General features: G+C 47.4%; 1 protein-coding gene across 1 annotated transcript in view; it reads right to left on the bottom strand.

Moving 5' to 3' along the window:
• Positions 1 to 2,890: 2,890 nt before the first annotated feature.
• The window catches only part of HHIPL1 (HHIP like 1), a 52,517-nt gene continuing 33,579 nt past the window's right edge, over positions 2,891 to 21,828 (bottom strand). Inside the window, exons 7-9 of the mRNA XM_007669409.3 lie at positions 14,200 to 14,281; positions 6,633 to 6,715; positions 2,891 to 5,084 (exon numbers count right to left, since the gene is read on the bottom strand). Of these exons, the coding sequence (XP_007667599.3) occupies positions 4,489 to 5,084; positions 6,633 to 6,715; positions 14,200 to 14,281 (761 nt within the window). The 3' untranslated portion in view covers positions 2,891 to 4,488. The remainder of the gene's footprint in view (positions 5,085 to 6,632; positions 6,716 to 14,199; positions 14,282 to 21,828) is intronic.

The raw sequence follows: 21,828 nt of genomic DNA, 5'->3' as shown, positions 1-21,828 counted from the left end.
GTACCTCAGTTACTTCATCTGTCAAATAAGGATTGAGACTGTGAGCCTCTCATGGGTCAGGGACTGTGTCCAACCCCATTTGCTTGTATCCACCCCAGTGCCTAGTACAATGCCTAGCACATGGTAAGCACTTAACAAAGACCATAATAATCATATTGATGATAATAATAATCATTAATCTAATTGACTCTTAAGAGAACCTACTCACTGTGTCTCATTCTGGTCCCTCTCACTGCTCACTGCTACTCACCATCCCCTATTGCTCACGCCCTTTCCCCTGTCTCCTCCTTCATGTCCCACAGACCTTCTCTCTCCATATTTTCAAAGCCTTTCGGGAATTATATCTCCAGAAGGCCTTCCCCTACAGACTGCAAGCTCCTCATGGACAAGGGAATGTGCTTACCAATGCTGCTATATTGTACTCTCCTAAATGCAGAGTACAGTGCTTTGCACACAGTAAGTGCTCAATAAATACTATTGATTGGTTCCTCAATTAATTTCTAATCTCTTCTGCTTAGATTCCTCCCACTGCCCGTTCAGCACTTCTGCACTATCTAAAACACTTAAATACTCCCCAATTCCCATAAAATTTTATACATACCTTATTACAAGATTATATTGTGTATATATCTTTAAATTATATATTATAAATTATATATTTATTCATGTTGATGCCTGTCTCCCCCTCTAATGTTAGCTTGTTATGGGCAGGGAACATGTCTGCTAATTGTGTTGTATTGTACTCGCCCAAGTGTTTAGTACAGTGCTCCGCACAAAGTAAGTGCTAAATAAATACCATTGATTAATCGATTGATTATTACTTCAGCTCTAATTCAGGGGTATCCCCCTTTTCTTCTTTCTCCTATCTGTAATTTTAGAGGGTTTCCCCTACTAGACTGTAAATCCTGTGAGAACAAGTTCATTTCCCCTAATGCTATTGGACTCTTCCAAACACCTAGTACAGTGCTCTGCACACAGTAGGCATTTGATAATATAAAATTGATTATTGATTGATTGATTGGACAGCCATGATCCATTTCCTAGGTCCCCTCTGCCCCAGATCTCTCAGAAGTCTTCTGGAAGCTTCAGGTCCCAACCATGGGTAGAATACTTCCCTTCCCCCAAAGTTCCCTGATCAGAAAAAACCACCACCCTGTGACAGTCACTGAAAGGGACTCCTTGCAGAAAGCCTTTTCTCCAGAAACACACAGATACCAAGGCTTATTAACTCCAAGTCGTGTTTTAGAGGTTTTATTAAATTGAGTTTAGTATATATTCCCAAGGCAACACCTTTCCCCCCGGAGGAAGAGATCACTGCATGCACTGGGCCTTTATCCCATTAAGTGGTCTGGAGAGAGTATCCAGAAACTGCCAGTGACTACTCCCCTGGGTAACAGGGCCGTCATCCAAGCTAGAAGGTTCACACTGCCTCAGGGCATTAACATTTATCGGAACTCCGGCAAGCTGTTAGCTTAGGTGACGGCTTGTGACTTTTCATAAGCTCATGAAATCTGAGTGGCACCATACCGACAGGCTCTTCGCCATTCTCAGCAACGAGGGTCCAAGGATTCAGAACCTGCCAGCTCCATTTGAATGTTTTCCCTTTCTGTAGCTTTGCTCTGTTGGGAAAGCTTGCTTGTGGAACATTTGTCATAGAAAGCTTGACGCAGCAGCAAGAGCCAGTGCCTCTTTAGGCTGCAATGAAGCCCTAATATCCCAGTTGAATGTAAAGTTGAGACTTACCCAGAGAAATCCCATGTAGCCTGTCCCTCATCCTGCCATTCTCTGTGAGGTGCTCAAACCAGAGGTTTAAGCTCTAACTTCCGAAGTCCCATTTAGGACAAACACAGGCATTTATTGGCTTGTCAGGGTATGTGACTGACAGGTAAATGGCTGTTTATATCCAGCAATGAGAACATCAATCCAGCAGTTAACATTACAGCTGGCTAGAAACACAGCAGCTATTTTGGAAGGGAGCTGAGGTGTGTTTCCTTGACTTAATTTCCTTTTGAAAGTTCTGGGTGTTTTGCCCAGATATGCATTGGGGCAGACCCAACATTGAACTGTGTAGGCAGGAGAAACATCAAAGAAGCCTACTCATCTGACAACAGCTCATTTACCCCACTAACAGCATTTTAACTTTTCCAGTCCTCAAGTCTTGTCTCCTTATCCAACTGAAGTCTCAGGAAGCTTCCAGAACCCAGGAGGCCTGGCAGCAGGGCAAGAGATGCTATAGTATTCCTGAGCAGCAGCTATCAGTCGGGTGAACCAGCCAGAAAGCAATATCTGCATAAATTCAGTCTAATGCATTTAAAAGCTAGCACCCTGAATGGCCACAAAAAAACTCTAGAATTGACTCTTCATCTAGACTGGCTAACTTGAAAAATGTCATTCAGGTCTTTAGGACTTGTGTGGATTCTAGGAGATCTGTTCAAAGCACTATTATGGGTGTCCTGTAAAACAATAATTCTAATAATAATAATAATGATGATAATAATTGTGTGGAATTTGTTAAGCAATTACTATGTGTCAAGCAGCATACTTAAGCGATAGTGGGGTAAATACAAGAAATTCAGGTCCGACACAATCCTTCTCCCACATGGGGCTCACAGTCTAAGTAGGAGGGAGAATGGGTATTGAATCCCCTTTCCACAGTTAAGGAAACTGAGACCCAGAGAAGTGAAGTGACTTGCCCAAGGTCATACAGCATGCAAATGGTGGAGCCAGGATTAGAACCTAGGTCCTCTGACTCCCAGGCCCACACATTTTCTTTAGAGTCTGTTTCTGATACTCTCCTTTCTGAGTTTTCACTCCTATTTAAGCAGAACACTAGCAATTTCTCAAGCAGTTTTTACTCTGCCACATAAAGAGCAAGAATAACACTTCAGAATTAGAGTTTGAGATCACTTTATCACTGCTTTGGCACCTTTAATCCAAAGCTTTAACCAATGTCTCCCATGCAGCCTCATCTGGTGGGTCTGGCAGCTGGTTCCCAGTGCTCCCCTCTAAGAGTTTAGACAAAGATGTGAAAAAGGACATAAAACCTGAAAAATGAACTCAGTAAGAAGCAGACGGTGGTAAGGAAATTGGAACGGGAAACGAGGATCTCAGCAGTACCAGAGGGGCACAAGGCAGTCTTCAGCTTGGAGACTGGCATGAATCCCACACTCCAGATCGCACTTGGTACAAGCCTTGAGCACAATTACCCAACCACTGCACTGGCTGGAAAGAACAGGGGGAGCTCAAGCCAGGCAAAAGATCGGGACCTTGTCTCATACAGATGAAAGTTTTATCCACAATCTCAAATGAAGCTGGAGGGAGGGTGTTAACAGAAGGGGCACAGAAAGGGTGAGAAGCAGTAAGTACACAGGGAGTTTGTTGAAGTGGCTGAGGCTTTGCAATCTAGGACCACTTCTTTCAACTGAAGGGAACACTGCCATTTCCCAGATGAACTTTCTAAAACGAGTGGAGCAGAGTGCTAACAGAGTGCTAACAGCTAATACTAATCTCTCTTTCTCTCCTGTCTCCCTCTCTCCCACACTCTTTCTCTTTCCCTCTCCCCACAACCATCATCTCCTCTATTGTCCCAGCATCTTCCTGTCACAAGAACAAAAACACTTCAATCTTCTTCATACAATATTCCCACTATTGAAACAATTGTTACCTTCCCAAGTTTGGGGATCTTTAGGGACAGAGCCCGTAATGCTTCATCCCTGAGGGATGCACAGAATACTATCTTGAATTTGCACGGCACTTCTGCGTTTTCCAAAAAATCCCCTCATTAGTTATCTCATTCTATTCTCACAACATCCCTGTGAAGTTGGAGAGTCTGGTGGGGAAACAGAGATCTTAAGTGACTTGCCCGAGACCAGCTGGCAGCCTAGTCTCTTGGCTCTCAGACCTATGGTCTTTCCTCTAGATTACACTGCTACCCTAGTATGCCACGGAAGATGACCACGAGTTGATCTGACCCGGTGCCACCAACCTTTCTGGGCCCTCAATTTAGAGCATTTCTGAAATCAAAGAGACCTTTGCCATGGAAAGTTAGACAGTAAAAAGTCAAGGGTCAGTGACTACTGGACGATTCCTTTGCTTCCCCTGGAATATGGGGGGTGTTCTGGGTGTGACCTCTCTCCGTATCTCCTAGACAAGGGTCCTAGACAAGGGGAATGGGGTAGGGGGGTGGGAGCCAAAACTATCTGACGGTGGAATGGATAGAGCAGGCTTTGACCCAAGCTGATGCCAGAGGAATTCCTGGAGAGAAAAGGGGGAAGAACAGACAGTTCTTGGTCAGGGAAGCTGCTCCCAATGCCTCTGAGCAGACAGAGATAAAAATCTCACACCCTCACATCCTTGCAAACACACTCACACAAACCCACACAAACTCATGCAGTGCATAGGGGAACCCACCCTGCAGAGCAACCGAGCCAGCAGGATTCCCTGGATTGGGTCTGGTTTCCTCTGACCCGACTCGAGTTCTTGAGCTGCCTAGGCCTCCGGGTCTCTGTAGCCACACACCACTCCTGCATCCTCATCGTGGGCACAGTTGTGCTTCCCTATGCCCAAATGGTTGCAGTCCAGGAGGCTCTCCTCCTGCCCGTTGCACTGCACATCATCCAGGAGAATGGGGAGAGCCTGCCCTTCCCCAAACTCAGCCCTCTTGGCAGCCCTGATGACATGAGGGAAGCCCAGCTGGCGGCAGACCACGGCTGCATCCCGGGAGTCCCACTGGTCATCACACACAGTCCCCCAGCGCCCGTGGATGAAGATCTCCACACGGCCTCGGTCTCTACCCCGGGCCTGCCCGTCGAGCAGTCTCACCGCTCCGCTGGGGAGGGGAGGAGGTGGCGGGGAGGGGCGGTTCTTCTTCCTCTCCCCTCTCCTGCCACTGCCCCGGCCCGGGGCCCGCCTGGCCGGGGGTTCTGTGGAAGCGGCCACACTCGCAGTCCGGTTGCGGAGGAGTTGCAGGATCTGTTCGGCCCAGTCAGGGGTCCCAACGGTGAGGGGCAGTGTGGTGGGGCGGCTGGGTCGTGGGGCTCTTGTGGTGGGCCGGGGCTGGGGCCTTTCTGTTTTCCTGATGAACTCTGTGCGGGCCGAAGATAAGGGCATGTTTAGAAGCAAAGCTTGGGTCGGGCTCGCCCCAGGGGTCCAGCTGTCTGGGGGAATGGGGCACAGCACTACTGCGGGACTGTGGAAGGTGGTTCCCCAAACTTCTCACTGGCTAAGCACCTCTCTCTTGGGCTAGTCCAACCCCACAGACCTGTCACCAGAACAAAACTGATGGCTGGAGTTGCACCATTCACCTTTCCCTGTCTCTATGGAAGGTAGGAAGGAGGCAGGGGTGGAGCAGAGCTGGCTTCAGACTAAGCAAAACAGGTAGCCACCTCAGGCTCTCCACCAAGGAGGCCACTGTGATTGAAGACTGGACAGTGCAGAACTCAGCCTTTCTTCACCTCTGCTCCTGACACTTCATTCCACGGCTAGGAAGCCACACCTCTGTCACCTGTTATTTTGTGTTCCTCTGTCACTTGGGTTATCTGTTTTACCTGGATTACCTGTATCACCTGTGGTACCTGGATTACCTCTGTCATCTAATTTATCTGTATCACCTGGGTTACCTGAATCACCTGGGTCACTTGGGTTACCTATGTAACCTCTATTACCTGAGTTACTTGAGGCATGGGTATCACCTGGGTTACCGCTGTTATTTGTGTTACTTGTGTCACAGGTATCACCTGGGTTACCTGTGTTAACAGGGACCTGGGAGGAGAACATTGCAATGACTCCAATAAAGGGGAAAGAATTTAATTCTTACTTGAATCAAGCCTTCCTTGACACTTGCTGGAAAAATGGGGGTGGGAGGAGAGAATAAGGACATAAAAAGGGAGAGATAACCCCGTCCCCCCCACTTTTCAAGAATGGATCGAAGGGGTGTCTGGCTGGAATGGACCCAGCTAGCTGCAGAGACTTAAGGACCTGCTCATGACCATCTTGTTGCTTATCTCCCCAACCCCTCCTCCCACCCATCCTCACCTTGATACAAAAACGGGCCACGCTCTTCCCTCTGACCACTTCTGGTCCAGCCGGGGATGGAGAGTCCCTCCCTGAGGGGAGCTGGACCTCAGTGCTCAGTTGGCTGCCCCTTTGGAGGGGTCAGAACCACCCGAGTGCAGGCTTGGGCTCTCCATTAACTGGGAGTAGAAAAGAAAGCTGAGATGCTAGGACAACCAGAGGCCAGAGAGATTCTGGTGTGTTCCTCCCTTCATTCCTCTGTCTCTCTCCTTGCCCTCTTTCCTCTGTTCTTCCTCTCTCTTTCCCTCCCTCTCTTCTTTTGAGAACTCTGGGGTTTCTGGCTTCATCACTGTGACACGTTCCAACAACTCCTGGACTCAGGGCATGGGAGAGAAGGTGTTTGGTTGGAAATGTGGCTCCCGCCTTTTTTCAGCTCCCGAACTCCTCAGGCCCCTCGCTTCTAGGGGATGACTGGCTAGGAGGGGGCTGGGATTTGGGGGCTGAATCCCTAGACCCCTATAGCCACTGGATGGCACCTCCGCCCCCTCTGGTCCACCCCCCACCCTCTGTCCCATGGAAGCCATAGCCAACCACGCCCAAATAGAAACCCCAGAACTCACTTTCCTTCGCCACAAAGCTGATGATCCTGCTCTTCACTCTGACCGGCGAAGGCTTAATCTGACATTTGCCTGGAGGTGCTCTCCTGCAAACACAGAGACAGGCAGGGAGGGACTCTTCCAGGTGCTGCGCTTGTGTGTCGCCGAATCGCAGAAGGGACCCTCCCTGCCACAACTAGCATTTCAATAATAGTACTGATTGGGCGCCTACTGGGTGTGGAGCACTGCCCTAAGCACTTGGAGAGGATACGACAATTAGTAGAGATGTGAAAGAAGAAAGAGGCAGTGATGCCTAATGGAAAGAGTCCAGGCCTGGGGGTCACAGGACCTGGTTCTAATCCCAGCTCCACCACTTGTCTGCTGTGTGACCTTGGGCAAATTGCTTCACTTCTCTGTGCCTCAGTTACCTCATATGTGAAGTGGGCATTATATTCCTCTCCCTCCGACTTAAACTGTGACCCCCATGTGGGATAGGGACTGTGACCAACCTGATTATCTTACATCTACCCCAGCATTTAGAACAGTGCTTGACACACAATAAACACTTGAAGACCATAACAAGTATTATAATTAGCTAGTGTGACTGTCCCATCCCATCCCATCCAGCAACAGGCTGGCAAGTTTAGCCAGAACAGTATCAAACGGGGGGTTTATTTGTTTGTTTCTAAAATTACCCACCACCACCTACCAAAATCCGGGACTGTCCCAAGCTAGCCCAGGGTGAAGGGTCAACCCAAGAACAAGTCATTACAGTGGCTAAATCTGGGACTGTCCCAAGTTCTCACACAGGGTGAAGCAGTCCCTGGGGGCAGCAATTGTGTTGCTGCCTCTAGGGAAATACAACTGATTGACTGATCGATTGACTGACTCATTAACTGGCAGTATTTCCTTAAGTGGTTTTCCAGATTCTTTCATTAATTCAGTCATTCAGTCTTATTTATTGAGCACTTACTGTGTGCAGAGTACTGTACTAAGCATTTGAGAGAGTAGCAGTGTGGCTTAGTGGATAGACCATGGGCCTTGGAGACAGAAGGACCTGGGTTCTAATCCCAGCTCTGCGACATGTCTGCTGTGTGACCTTGGGCAAATCACTCAACTTCTCTGTGCCTCAGTTATCTCATCTGTAAAATGGGGATAAGAATGTGAGCCCCATATGGGACAGGGACTATTTTCAACCTGATTAACTTGTATCTACCCCAGCACTTAGAATAGTGCTTGATACATAGTAAGTGCTTAATAATTACCTTAATAATAATAATAGCTATTATTATTATTACAACATAACAGATTCTAGTCCCTGCCCAACACTCCCAACTCCCATCCTGACCTGGGCATCTAGAGAGAACTGACTCAATCTCCCAAGAACAATATGACTGCTTGTGCATCTTTCCAGTTGAGCCAGGAGCTCAGTCCAGGGAGAAGATAAAACAGAAACCACAAATCAAGGAATGGTAGGACTCAATGCAGCTTCAAGACATCCAACCCCCTGCCTCCAAACACAACTGCCCCTCCATAATAATAATAATTATGGTATTTGTTAACCACTTACTATGTGTCAGGCACTCATCTAAGCTCTGGGATAGATTCAAGATAATCAGGTTAGTCACAGTCCCTGACCCACATAGGGCTCACAGTCTTAATCCCCATTTTATAACAATAATAATAATAATGTTGGTATTTGTTAAGCGCTTACTATGTGCTGAGCACTGTTCTAAGCACTGGGGTAGATACAGTTTCATCAGGTTGTCCCACGTAGGGCTCAAAGTCTCCATCCCCATTTTCCAGATGAGGTAACTGAGGCACAGAGAAGTTGTGACTTGCCCACAATCAGCTGACAAGTGGCAGATGAGCACTTCACCTTCACAAGCACTTAATATAATGCTCTGCATACAGTAAGCATTCAGTAAATATCACTGATTGATTCAATTACACCAAATGACACTCCCTGAAACAAGTTTTCATCTTCTTCTATTACAACATGTTTCCACAACCACATATTCATTTTTTAAAAAATCTGGCTGAGGACACACACCCATTTTAAGCTTAAATCTGGCTGTAGGATGGGAAATCTCAGAAACATCTCAAATCAGAGTTTTCTCTTCAAACACTCCTGTCCCAATCTACCTAATAATAATGCCCTCTATTTCTGAGGCACATGTCCAGGAGTATGTTTCCTGGGAATCCCACTGAGAAGCCAACCTGCCAACTGAAAGTCCTTGTTTTTCCCTTAAAAGAAAGTCATCTTGAAAAACATTATGCACCACTAGAAAACAAAACAGAAAAAACAACAAAAAACACCCAAACCTATTGGTGAAGAAATCATAAGCAGCGTGATTAAAATCAACAGTTAATATCACGGTCTCTGGTATAACTGTTACAATTTTCGGAGAGAAATAGCCCTTGGAAAGCAGAGATTTGTGAACAGACCTTGTCCATCTGTCAGAGGACTGCTCCCACATCAAACCTCTGAGTCATTTCCGTTTTCCACTGGCAGGCTTGCACTGCTTTAAAAAAAATCACACCTGCCGGATCACATCTGCCTCAACTCCCTGGTGGGGAGATGGCAGGCCTCTTTTCTCGGGTTTAATTTAAAGGTTTTGGGGAGATCCTCTGGCCTGAGATATTGGCTTTGAGAAACTCCATCACCAAGGAAGTTTCTGATGCCTTTTATAGATAATGATGGACACTGAGATAGTAATAAAAATAATTTTGGTATTTGTTAAGCGCTTAGCATGTTCCAGGCACTGTACTAAGTACTGGGGTGGTTACGAGCAAATCAGATTGGACACAGTCCCTGTACCATGTGAGACTCACAGTCTCAACTCCCATTTGACAGATGAGGTATCTGAGGCATAGAGAAGTACAATGTTGTTAGAACCCATGACCTTCTGACTCCCAGGTCTATGCTCAATCCACTACACCAGCTTTTCAAAGAACATAGGCATGTATCTGAAATCATTGGAAAAGACAAATATATCTGAAGGAATCCATCTCTCTGTTGTATTGTACTCTCCCAAGTTCTTAGTACAGTGCCCACCACACAGTAACTACTCAATAAATATTACTGATTGATTGACCAATGAACAGTGGCATCAAAGGATGATTGGAAAAATAGTATAAAGCACTTGATATTTACCCCACCCTCAGCCCCACAGCATTTATGTTCATAACATGACACTCTGCCATTGCCAATCAATCAATCAATCAATGGTATTTATTGAGCACTTACTTTTTGCAGAGTACTGTCCTAAGTGCTTGGGAGAGTACAATACAACAGAATTAGCAGACACATTCCCTGTACATACGAGCTTACAGGCTGACATTCATTTTTGAAATTTATTTTAATGCCTGCTTCCCCATCTAGACTGAAATCTCGTTGTGGGCAGGGAACATGTGTAAAAACTCTCTTATATTGTACTCTCTTAAGTGCTTAGTTCAGTGCTCTGCACACAATAAGCACTCAATAATTACCCCTGATTGACTGACTGATTGATTGGTTTTCTTCTTTAACTTCCAACCCCATGGTTAGGGATGGACCATCCGACATGCCTCAATTTCCCCCCTCCATCCCTAACTTTTCTTCCAGTCAGCCATTATGGACTGCCATTCCACAAATTGAGCCAAGCCCTGCTTGAACTTGCTGGTGCTTTCTGCCACCCAGCTTCATGTGGTAACAGATTCCATGTGTTCACATCCCCGGGGCACAGATGTGATTGTTTTCTTTAGAACTTGGCCTATCATCTTCAAACTCCAAAGGGCACCCACTCATCCTTGGGGCTGAGGGAACTGGGGAACAACCATTCCACATCCTTCCGGTCTCGGTAGAGTTTCTGCATCCACAAAGATGAACTTTCATGCCTTCACCAGGCAAGAGCCCCATAAAATTGCCACCTCATGTTCAATAGTCTTCCTGAATCAACAGGAGAAATAGCTCCCCGCCACACCTGGGAGGGAGAGTGACCTAGTGGATAGAGCATGAGACTGGGAATCAGAAGGACCTGAGTTCTAATCCTGGCTCCACCACTTGTCTGCTGTGTGACCTTGGGCAAGTCATTTCACTTCTCTGTGCCGGTTAGCTCATCTGTAAAATGGGGATAAAGTCTGTGAGCCCTTTGCAGGACAGGGACTGTGTCTAACCTGATTAACTTGACTCTACTTCAGTACTTAGTACAGCATTTGGCACATAGTGAACATTTAACTAATACTAAAAAATGAAAAGAAAAAAGGCAGCTGCCTGATTGAGCACTTAGAGCTCCTGAAAATGAACAGAAGTGTCTCAGTCGTCTCCCCCAGAAATCACGAGCCTCCTAATGAATCATTCAGCCTGCTGCTGCTGATGGTTTTATGCTGCCTTAGAGCATAAGTGAGAAAAGAGCCATTTATTTTACCTGCCCCCGAGTGAAACAGATGTAGTCAGCGAGGGTCAGAGACTGGGGCAGGATGGCTGAAATCCCGATTCTGTCCCAAGCGTTCACACTCCTGGTGACCTGTAAAACTTAATTAACCTGTCCTGGCCTGTCATGAGATGAAGAATAGTGAAAGCTGACTCAGAAACAGCTGTGAGGGCTCTCATCAGAAAGGCAACCGAGAATGAATGCTGCCAATCACATCTGAACCCCGCTCTGGAGAATCAATTAGAGTATTTAATAGCATAGGGCAGGGTCTTTTAGATCACAATAAAGGTCACGTGGAGGGTGGTTTTATACATGGGGGAAGGGCTAGCAGATGCCTATGGATATTACAGTTGGCTTTTCTGCCTCTTGGGATTCTGACTGCACAAGGGAAAATGTAATCATTCCTGGAAGGGCATGAATCAAGTCTGAAGAGGGGTGAAATACTATTATAATGGCATTTATTAAACATTCACTATGTGTCAAGCACTGGAGTAGACATAAGACATAAGACAATCAGATCAGACAGTCCCTATCTCACAAGGGGCTCACAGTCTAAGAGATAGGGAGAGCAGAGGACTGTGTTCTAATCTTGGCCTTGCCAATTGCTTGCTATGTGACCTGACTGGCAAGTCAGTCAACTTCTCTGGGACTCAGTTTCCTCATATGCAAAATAGGGTTTAAAGACCTGTTCTTCCTCTTATTTAGTCAGTCATTCATATTTATTAACCTCTTACTACTACTACTAATAATAATTCTGGTATCTGTTAAGCACTTACTATGTGCCACTGTACTAAGCGTTGGGTTGGATACAAGCAAATTGGGTTGGACACAGTCCCTGTCCCACAGAGGGCTCACAGTCTTAATCCCTATTTTACAGATGAGGCAACTGAGGCACAGGGAAGTGAAATGACTTGCCCAAGGCCACACAACAGACAAGTGGTGGAGCCAGGATTAGAACCAATGACCTTCTGACTCCCAGACCCATGGTCTACCCCTTAAGCCATGCAACATGTTTGCAGAGCTCTGGGAGAGTACAATATAACAGGCACATTCCCTGCCTGCAATGAGCTTAGAGGGGAGGGGAGATAAATTACAGATATGTACATAAAATATGTATATAGTACATACTTAGACCATAAGCCCCATGTAGGACAGGGTCTGTGTTCAACATGATTAACTTGTGTCTACCCCAGTGCTTAGAACAGTGCTTGACATATAGTAAGTGGTTAATAAATGCCATTATTTCCATCTCTATAATTGCCTTGTCTTATGCTATCGAGTCAATTCTGACCCAGAGCGACTCCATGGACACGTCTCTCCCAGAACACCCCACCTCCATCTGCAATTGTTCTGGTAGTATATCCATAGAGTTTTCTTGGTAAAATTACAGAAGTGGTTTACCACTGCCTCCTTCTGTGGAGGAAACCTGAGTGTCCACCCTCCACTCTCCCACATGCTGCTGCTGTCCTGCACAGGTGAGTTTTGACTTGTAGCAGATTGCCTTCCACTCGCTAGCCACTGCCCATGCTAGGAATGAAATGGTTATGCCTCTCACTCCCTCCCGTAGCCAAGACTGGTAGAGTATTGAAAACTCTCCAGGTTTCCCCTCTCAGGATCACTATTATTATATCCCCATTTTATAGAAAAGGAAACATAAGTGATTTGTCCAAGGTCACACAGCAGGCCAGTGGCAGAGCTGGGACTAAATCTCGGTTTCTGCCTCTCACTCCCAACTTCTTTTCTCTAGGCCAGGGGTTACCACAGGGGTGTTGATAACAGTTCAGGGAAAGGGAAGAGTATTGAACTAGGAGAAGCAGCGTGGCTCAGTGGAAAGAGCCTGGGCTTGGGAGTCAGAGGTCATGGGTTCGAATCCCAGCTCTGCCACTTGTCAGCTGGGTGACTGTGGGCTAGTTACTTCAGTTCTCTGTGCCTCAGTTACTCCATCTGTAAAATGGGGATTAAGACTGTGAGCCCCAAGTGGGACAACCTAATTACCCTGTATCTACCCCACCGCTTAGAACAGTGCTCTGCACATAGTAAGCGCTTAACAAATACCAACTTTATAACATTATTAAACAATCAGGCATATTTATTGAGTGCTTACTATGTGCAGAGCTTATGCAGAGGAAGGAGCAGATGGGGCAATGGACCAAAATGATTTCAGGATTTTGTTCTTCCTGTTACTTAGGCAGGAGTGGGGGGAGAGGTAGGTTGTGGAGGCCCTTGAAAATAAACAATGTGCTGCACACTGCAGCCTAAAATAAATTCAGTAAGATCTACCTCACCTTCCAGCACACTTCTTTTCCTGAGACTCTTTCTAGAGAGAAAAATCTGCCTGTTTCTGTAGCATAATACAAGGGCTTGTGTGCACATAGGCTGGCAGTCAGAGGAGCAGGAGCGGAGGTGAGGACAGAGATGGGGCACCATTGGTATATTTATGTATTTTTTTAATCGCTCATTTTCATTTTTATCATATGTGGCTCTGCTCTTACTCTTTTACCCATTGTACATCTTAGCGCTTCATAGCTGGTGGAATCCCTCCTTAGGTTGCAAACATCTTGACAGTGGCGACAGGGGCTTTTACATCTGTTGAATGCTTGGAAGTATCTAATACAGTGTTGTACAGTAGGTACTCTGTACAGTACTCTGCAAACAGTAGCCATTCAATACAGAGCTATGTATAGTGCTCTGTCCATATTAGTTACCCAGGACTGTGTTCTACTCACAGTAGACCCTGGAAACAGCTTTCTGAGCAAAGAAGGTCACGTTACCTCCAAGAGGCCTTCCCTGATTAAACCCTCTTTTCTCTGGCTCTCTCTCCCTTCTACATGATCTACGTGCTTGGATCTGCAACCTTTGGGCATTTGCTTTTCACTCCACCCTCAGCCTCACTGCACTTACGCACATATCTATAAATTATAATTTATTTGTACTAATCCCTGCTTCCCTCTCTAGACTGTAAGCTCACTGTCAGCAGGGAACGTATCTGCCAACTCTGTTGTACTCTCCCAAGTGCTTAGTACATTAAGCCCTCGATAAATACCATTGATGATGATGATGATGATAATGATGAAAGAAGGTGTTAGATCCATGCCACTAATGGTGGTGATGATCCCAATTTGGCAGATTATCCCTCTATCTCAGGGAGCTGAAGTTGGCATTGGGCCATGCCTTACCTTGAGGTGTCCACCATTTTATAAACTACTCCACTGGCAGAGGTGGCGCTTGGTACACCAGTTGACATGAAGTAAAGTTCCCCTTCGAGAAAACAAACAGGATAAAATGTGAAGAGTTTGCTGAGGCTTCAGGTCTTCTCCTTGGCATTTAATCTGTACCCCATAACAAGAAGCCTGGACTGCTCATGGCTGGAAACAGAAGAATGAGATCTAGCCAATTATCAACCCAAAAGATTCATATTTCTAAGACAGGGACTGTGACTGGGGATGTGATTTTCATAGGAGGCATTTAATTGAATGACGAATGTCTCTGGGGGTCCTCTCAGATCTACCAATCTTTAGGAGGAGAAGTTGACCTAGGATCCAACATGGTGCCTCCTGCCCCTGCAAGTCACATAACACAACCCGATGCCGGCCTGGTGCCCGCTCCCAGCCCATGGCCCCACTGGGCCTGACAGTGACCTCAGCACTTCCCAATCTTGGGTCGCCCTGCTCGGGACTGCTGCTGGGCCTGGGGCATTAATTTTTTTGTCATTTTTTTAAATAAAAAGAAAACAAACATGAGTCTACTCATTTCATCTCCTCCACCCATCCTGCAGTGTGGGCCAGAGGGTCTGGGGTCTGTGACCGCTCTTTCCGGCTTTTCCCAAATCAGCCACCTCTCTGGAGCCTGAGCTGACCTATGTGGAGATGGGCCTAGGTCCCTCCTGCTGAAGCAACCTCACAGTCCCCTGGTACAGAAGTGGACACCATGGGCGTGCACATCCCCTTTCACCCACACCGCCCTTCTGCCACCTTCTCTGCCTTCCCCCTGGTTTTTGTGGACGGTGATGGGGAGAGTTGTTAAGCGCTTACTATGTGCCAGCCTCTCTACTCAGCACTGGGGTAGGTACCAACTTATCAGGTTGGACACAGCCCATGTCCCATGTGGTGCTCACGAACTTTATCCCCATTTTTCAGATGAGGTAACCTAGACTCAGAGAATTCATTCATTCATTCATTCAATAGTGTTTATTGAGAACTTATTGTGTGTAGAGCACTGTACTAAGAACTTGGGAGAGTACAATATAACAATAAACAGTATGATTCCTTGCCCACAACAGGCATATAGTCTAGAGAGCAGTTAGGTGACTTGCTTATAATCACACAGCAGACAGTTGGTAGAGCCAGGATTAGAACCCAGGTCCTCTGATACCCAGCCCCCGGCTTTTTCCACTAGGCCATGCTGCTTCCCTGGAGGGGCAGCAGGCCTTGGGGATGGGGGATATGGAGGGAAGCTGGGACAGAGCCACTTCAGAGGAAACAGCCCATGTGTCCCCAGTGGACAGTCCTCTCAAAGCATGCACAGCCCCTCCCTGACCCTCCCACCTGCAACTGGCCTCGGTCACTTTCTCCTACAGAGCTTCACGGCAAGTCCCGCTTCCTCCTTCCCTGGCACCGTCCCCTGGTCGGAAGACTGGGTGTCCTAGTAATATAAACTATACAGACCCTCCAACGGTAACCACTATAAACCGCGTGTTTATTGTATCGTACTGAAGGATTTCACCTGAATCGCGGTAGTGGTGAAAAACGTGACAGTCCTTTATGGAACCTTAAGAGAATCAGTGTTCACTAAGAGGCACAGGCTCAGACTGAGAGCAGTCACCATTAAGTGGGCTAAAACTCCATAGGGCAACGGAGACATTTAGCCACTGCAATCACAGAGTCGCTGAATCAGGGGCCACATTTAGGACGTCATGAGGGCTGGAGACATATCAGTGACTGGTCATCTGGCATTATTCCTGGTGATTTCCATCCCTGTCCTGGGAAAATGAGCTCAGAGGGGAGAGGGTGTGTGGTCTAGTGGAAGGAGCACAGGCCTGGGAGTCAGAGGACCTGGGTTCTAATCCCAGCTCCCTGACTTGCCTGCTGTGTGACCTTAGGCAAGTCATTTCTCTACTCTGTGCCTCAGTTTTCTCATCTGTAAAATGAGGTTTTAATATTTGCTCTCCTTCTACTAAAACAATGAGCCCACTGGGGGCAGGGGCTGTGTCCAACCAGATTATCATGTATCTTCCCCAGTGCTTAACAAATATCATCAGTGTTATTATTTTGGCCATTTGCAGTGTCCTGTTGACAGAGAACGGCCCAATCTCCATCCTACACTGACTCAAACAAGAAGAAAAAGTTGGCTTTGGTCACAGATGTGAGCTAACCGGCGTGAACAAACTCCACCTTTCCCCACACCCACTCCTTCCCGGTCCAGCCAGCAACCTTCCCAGAATCTTGTTTTCATTTTCCACTGACTCCCCAGGGGGATGATGGGGGAGATGAGGGTCTTGTCTTGTGAGGGACTACTACCTAAATAACAAAGCAGCCGGAGGGGTTGTGGGGGACATGAGGAGGAGGGGAGCTAGGGTTTCTTTTTCTGGTTCAGCCTCCTCCCTCCACCGCCTCACAAAACCACAAATCACCCTTGGGGGACAGAGAAGGAAAAGGCATTTCACATTCATTTTTCTTTCCCATATTCCAGCTTCCAGAGTGATGCATGAGGCTTCCCTCAGTCCGATCCCATGAAAGAAATACATCAGTTAGGAAAATATGGCACAGGCCAGTGTAAGGGGGTTTTTAATTAAGAGCATTAGCTTTTACCACTGATCTAGCCTTTTGCTTAATATGGAGGAGGTGTAGGATCAATTAATCCTCAAATTCTAAATAATCAAAGCGCTTAACAAGCCATGAAAATCTGCTGTAAGTAGCCGGCGCACTAAATCCGGCCAGCACGGCCTGGAAGTTTGTTCCGCATTTCCTGGCCAGCTGAAATGGCTGGTGACCTTTCAAGGTCAGACCAGAGAGGTGTCCAAGGGGCCTGCCTTCTCCCCAAGCCTGGCTCTATGTGCACGCAGACCCGAGCAGCCTGCACAAGCATCCAGGGGAAACAAAGGGTTTGTGAACATCCCTCAGGGATCTTGGCAAGGGCTTTGTGCTGTAACGCCATCGGGAGGGGGCGGGGGGCAGGACATGGCGGAGCACTCTGGCTCTTACATTTCCACATAGTGCATGGGTTGCTTAGCAACCGGACCAAACACCCAGTCTCCTGCGAGCTCGGAATGGCAAAGCAGCTTTTGTCCCCAGTCGGCTCGGGTAAGGTAGTGAACTGCAGTGTTCCAGCTAACAAAACGGAGGCCTGGCCCACAAATCCTTTCCCTGTTACCTCTCTACCTCTCTGTAAGCTCGTGGTGGTGAGAGAACTTGTCTACCGATTCTGTTGTATTGTATTCACCCAACTGCTAAGGGGAGTATCTAATGATTTAGGGGAATAGCATGGCTTAATGGAAAGAGCACGGGTCTGAGATTATGAGGATCTGGGTTCTAATTCTAACTCTTCCACTTGCCTGCTGTGTGAGCTTGGGAAAGTCATTGTTACTGTGTCTCAGTTACCTCATCTGCCAAATGGAAATTCAATACCTGTTCTCCCTCCTATTTAAATTGAGCTCTGTGTGGGACAGGGACTGTGCCTGACCATCACTGAGAACAGTGCTTGACAATTAGTGAGCATTTAATAAAAACCATAATTATTATTATTACTCATTATTATTATTACAGTACTCTTCACACACAGTAAGTGCTCAATAAATACTGGTTGAGTTATCAATTTTCCCAGGAACTCTCCTGGCTTTATACACAGGAACCTTCTTCCCTGGAAGCTCTTTTCCTTTCACAGGGTATGAAATGTCAGCTGGAGTCCGGTCTTAAGATTCCGATGGATAAGGATCCTTCAGATCTAAAACCTGGGCAGCCCTCATATGTGAGTTCTACCTACTGGCTCCCACTGTAGGTAGGGTAGAAATGAGTGCCAATCCAACCCCACCCCTCCCACCCAATAGGAGCCGGGGGTCAGGGCTCGGGAGCAGGGGTCTGAGAGTGGTCCCTTTCTGCTTCCTGTTCAGACAGTCTGGACTTGAAACTCCTGGGTTTAGGGCCACAGAGGAAACTGGGGAGAGAGGGGAGGGAATGGGGCGCTGGTGGGGAAGAAGGGAGAGAAACGGATGGGAAGAACACAAAGGTCCTCACTCTGCTGGCCACTTTCATTCATTCAATAGTATTTATTGAGCGCTTACTATGTGCAGAGCACTGTACTAAGCGCTTGGGATGAACAAGTCGGCAACAGATAGAGACAGTCCCTGCCGTTTGACGGGCTTACAGTCTAATCGGGGGAGACGGACAGACAAGAACAATGGCACTAAACAGCGTCAAGGGGAAGAACATCTCGTAAAAACACTTCTGTTGCCTCTTGCATTAGGCATGGGTGGATGTGTCTATTTCGTGCTGTGTGGCGACTATGTGAAGATTCTAGATTGTAAACTCACTGCGGGCAAAGAATGTGTCTACAACTATGTTATATCGTACTCTCCCAAGCGCTTAGTATAGTGCTCTGGAAACAGTAAGCACTCAGTTATATTACTGACTGATTGTGTGCCTGACTTTCCTAGCAGATGCTGTGTCTAAACTGATTAAAAAGTCTTCAGGCCTGCCATTTTAGGTGAATTGTGCCCTAAAGAGTGGGTCACGGCAGTAGACGGGTTCTGCAGACCCAGTTGTTTTGGTTCATTTGCAGACAGAGTTAGGAACCCTGGAGCTCAACATAAATTGATCGAAGGTATTGACTGTACATGAGATCAGAGGGTTGGCCCTTTTTAAAACAGGTCTACAGCCCCAGGGCCTTCTTCAGGCTTCTTGGATGGGGCAGGTGGCCTCCCACATCTGAGGAGAATCCCACCTCTAGGATAATCCACTCGCTGCCCTCGGACTCTGCCCTCGGACATGGGGTTGGAGAAGGAAGGGGCAGCTCAGGGGAATCAGCTGAGGTTCCACCTGCCACAGGACTTCTCTGAACCCAGGTTTCACACTGCTGAGGGTGAAAAAAGTACGGTGGGACCCGCCCCAGGGGATGGAAAGGGAGTCAGTGCTTTGCACACAGTAAGCACTCAATAAATTGACAGCACCCTTCTCCCTGCTCCTGGGTGGAAGGGGCTTGTGCAAGGAAGCAGGGATCCCCTCCCCGCTGTTTCTGAGCTACCAGCCAGGATCCGCCATTGTTCTAATGGGGCCACCATAACTGAAAATATAAAGATAAAGATCGTTTCCTCTTTTGGGCTCTGAACCCTCCCAACTATTTCCCTTGACTGTAATCAGAGCCAAAAAAGGGATCGTCCCCGAGAAGGTCACTCAATGGCCAGGGACCCGTTCTCACTTCTGCCCCTCATGCTCCTGGTCCCTGATGGCTCAACCTTCTCCCCCTTCCTCAGTCTCCCCCATCGCCCCTAGGGCACTCTGTGGCCTCTTCATTTCAGGACCGGGGAGCACTTTGAAATCTCCGTGGGTGGAACTGTATGTAAGCGACAGCCATAATTATTATAAGATTGCTGCTGGTTATTTAAGGGGATGATTGTGGCAATCAGCTGGGAAAGATCCTCATTTGTTCCAGGCACAATTTATAGGCCTAATTAGTGGGGCATCACGGTCCTTTGCCCGGGCACGTTGGGGAAGGTGCTCGTGTATTCCTCAATCTCTGGATTAATCGAGTCGGCGCCTGCCGGATCACCGGGAACGCCCTGGAGCCGGGGAAGTGGGGCCGACGGGTTAGCATGCCGACCCTTCCCGCTCCGTGGCCTTGTGGCCGGCTCGTGCTGGATACGGAATGGGGAGTTGTGAAGCTGGGTTGCCACAGGGGTTGCTCTGGGCCTCTGCCATCCCCTCCCTCCTCCACAGAGATGGCTCTGAGCTGAACTGGGGGCGCCCTCTGGGGCGAGGCAGGCAGAGGAGGGGGGTATGGCAAGGGCCTCGGAAGCAGCAGGACCAGCCCAGCTTGGCCTGCAGTCCCTTGCATGCATTCATTCATTCATTCATTTAATTGTATTTACTGAGTGCTTACTGTGTGCAGAGCACTGTATTATGTACTTGGGAGAATACAATATAACAAATAAACAGACAGATTCCCTGCCTTTGCAGGAAGCCACACTGGGGCCAGGAGAGGCTCCTCATCTCCACGGTCTCCTTGCTTGGTTTTAAACAGGGACGGTGGAGAAGCAGCTTGGCTTAATGGATAGAGCACAGGCCTGGGAGTCAGAAGAACCCTGGGTTCTAATTCTGGCTCTGCCACCTATCTGTTAGGTGATCTTGGGCAACTCACTTTATTTCTCTGGGCCTCAATTCCCTCATCAGGAAAATGGGGATTAAGAGTGCAAGCCCCATGGGGGACAGGAACTGTGTCCAACCCGATTAACTGTATCTACCCCACTGCTTAGTGCAGTGCCTGGCACATTATTATTATTATTATTGTCCTGTTTATACCCACGTTCTCCAGTACTGCCTGGGATTAGATTTATGCCAATGGGAGTTCTCAATTGTCCACTTAGTACATTGTTCTAAGTGCTTAGTCCAGTGCTGTGCACAGGGTAAGCACTCAGTAAGTACCATGGTTTGACTCAACCACAGGACAGAGAACAAAAGGAGCAGGGATAATTGAAATCTGCAGATAATTCATATGTTTCACTTTAGGCAGAAGTTTCACCCTTTTACCAGAGCAGTTACCAAGGGATAAACTCAATTCATTGAGTTCAGCTCACTTATATTCCCCTGCCCAGTGGCAGATGGAAGGCCGTAACCCAGCTATAAGAGCCAAAGAACTGGTAACCAAAGCGAGGAGGAGGAAAACGAGGAGCTCGTTATGGGCAGGAAATGTGTCTATTATACTGCTATACTGTACTGTTCCCAGTGCTTAGTATAGAGCTTCACCCACAATAAGCACTCAATAAATACAATTGACTGAATGACTGAGGCATCTGGATGATCCACAGACTGGTTAATCGGCCTCTGAATTGAGCTGGTTTTATAATGCTTTATCATCCATGATGCCTACCCAGGTGAGGAGGACGGGTGGAGACACTGACAAGGCAGACCTCTGGCACTGGGCCCCAGGGGAGGGACAGTCTTTCACCTTGGGTGTCAACCTCCTGCCTCCTGCTCACTGAACATTGATTGCACTAGTGATGATAGCAAGGATGACGACTGTGGTGCTCACACTAACTGGCCCCTCATCCTAAAAGAAGCAGCGTGCCCTAGTGGATAAAGCATAGGCCTGGAAGTCAGAAGGACTTGGGTTCTAATCCCGCTCTGCCGCTTGTCTGCTGTGTGACCTTGGTCAAGTCACTTCACTTCTCTTTGGTTCAGTTACCTCATCTGGAAAATGGGGATTAAGACTGTGAGCCCCATGTGGGACATGGACTGTGTCCAACCTGGTTATCTTGTCTGTAACCCAGGGTTTAGTACAGTGCCCGGCACATAGTAAGTAATAATAATAATAATGTTGGTATTTGTTAAGCACTTACTATGTGCCAAGCACTGTTCTAAGCACTGGGGTAGATACAAGGTAATCAGGTTGTCCCAAGTAGGGCTCATAGTCTTCATACCCTTTTTACAGATGAGTTAAGTCAGGCACAGAGAAGTTAAGTGACTTGCCCACGGTCACATAGCTGACAAGCGGCGGAGCCGGGATTAGAACCCATGACGTCTGACTCCCAGGACCGGGCTCTTGCCAGTAAGCCATGTTGCTTCTCACTTAATAAGTACTTAACAAGTACCCTAAAA

Source organism: Ornithorhynchus anatinus, chromosome 1, assembly GCF_004115215.2.
Source record: "Ornithorhynchus anatinus isolate Pmale09 chromosome 1, mOrnAna1.pri.v4, whole genome shotgun sequence".
NCBI lineage: Eukaryota > Metazoa > Chordata > Mammalia > Monotremata > Ornithorhynchidae > Ornithorhynchus > Ornithorhynchus anatinus.
This window is presented reverse-complemented; position numbering and strand designations above follow the sequence as displayed.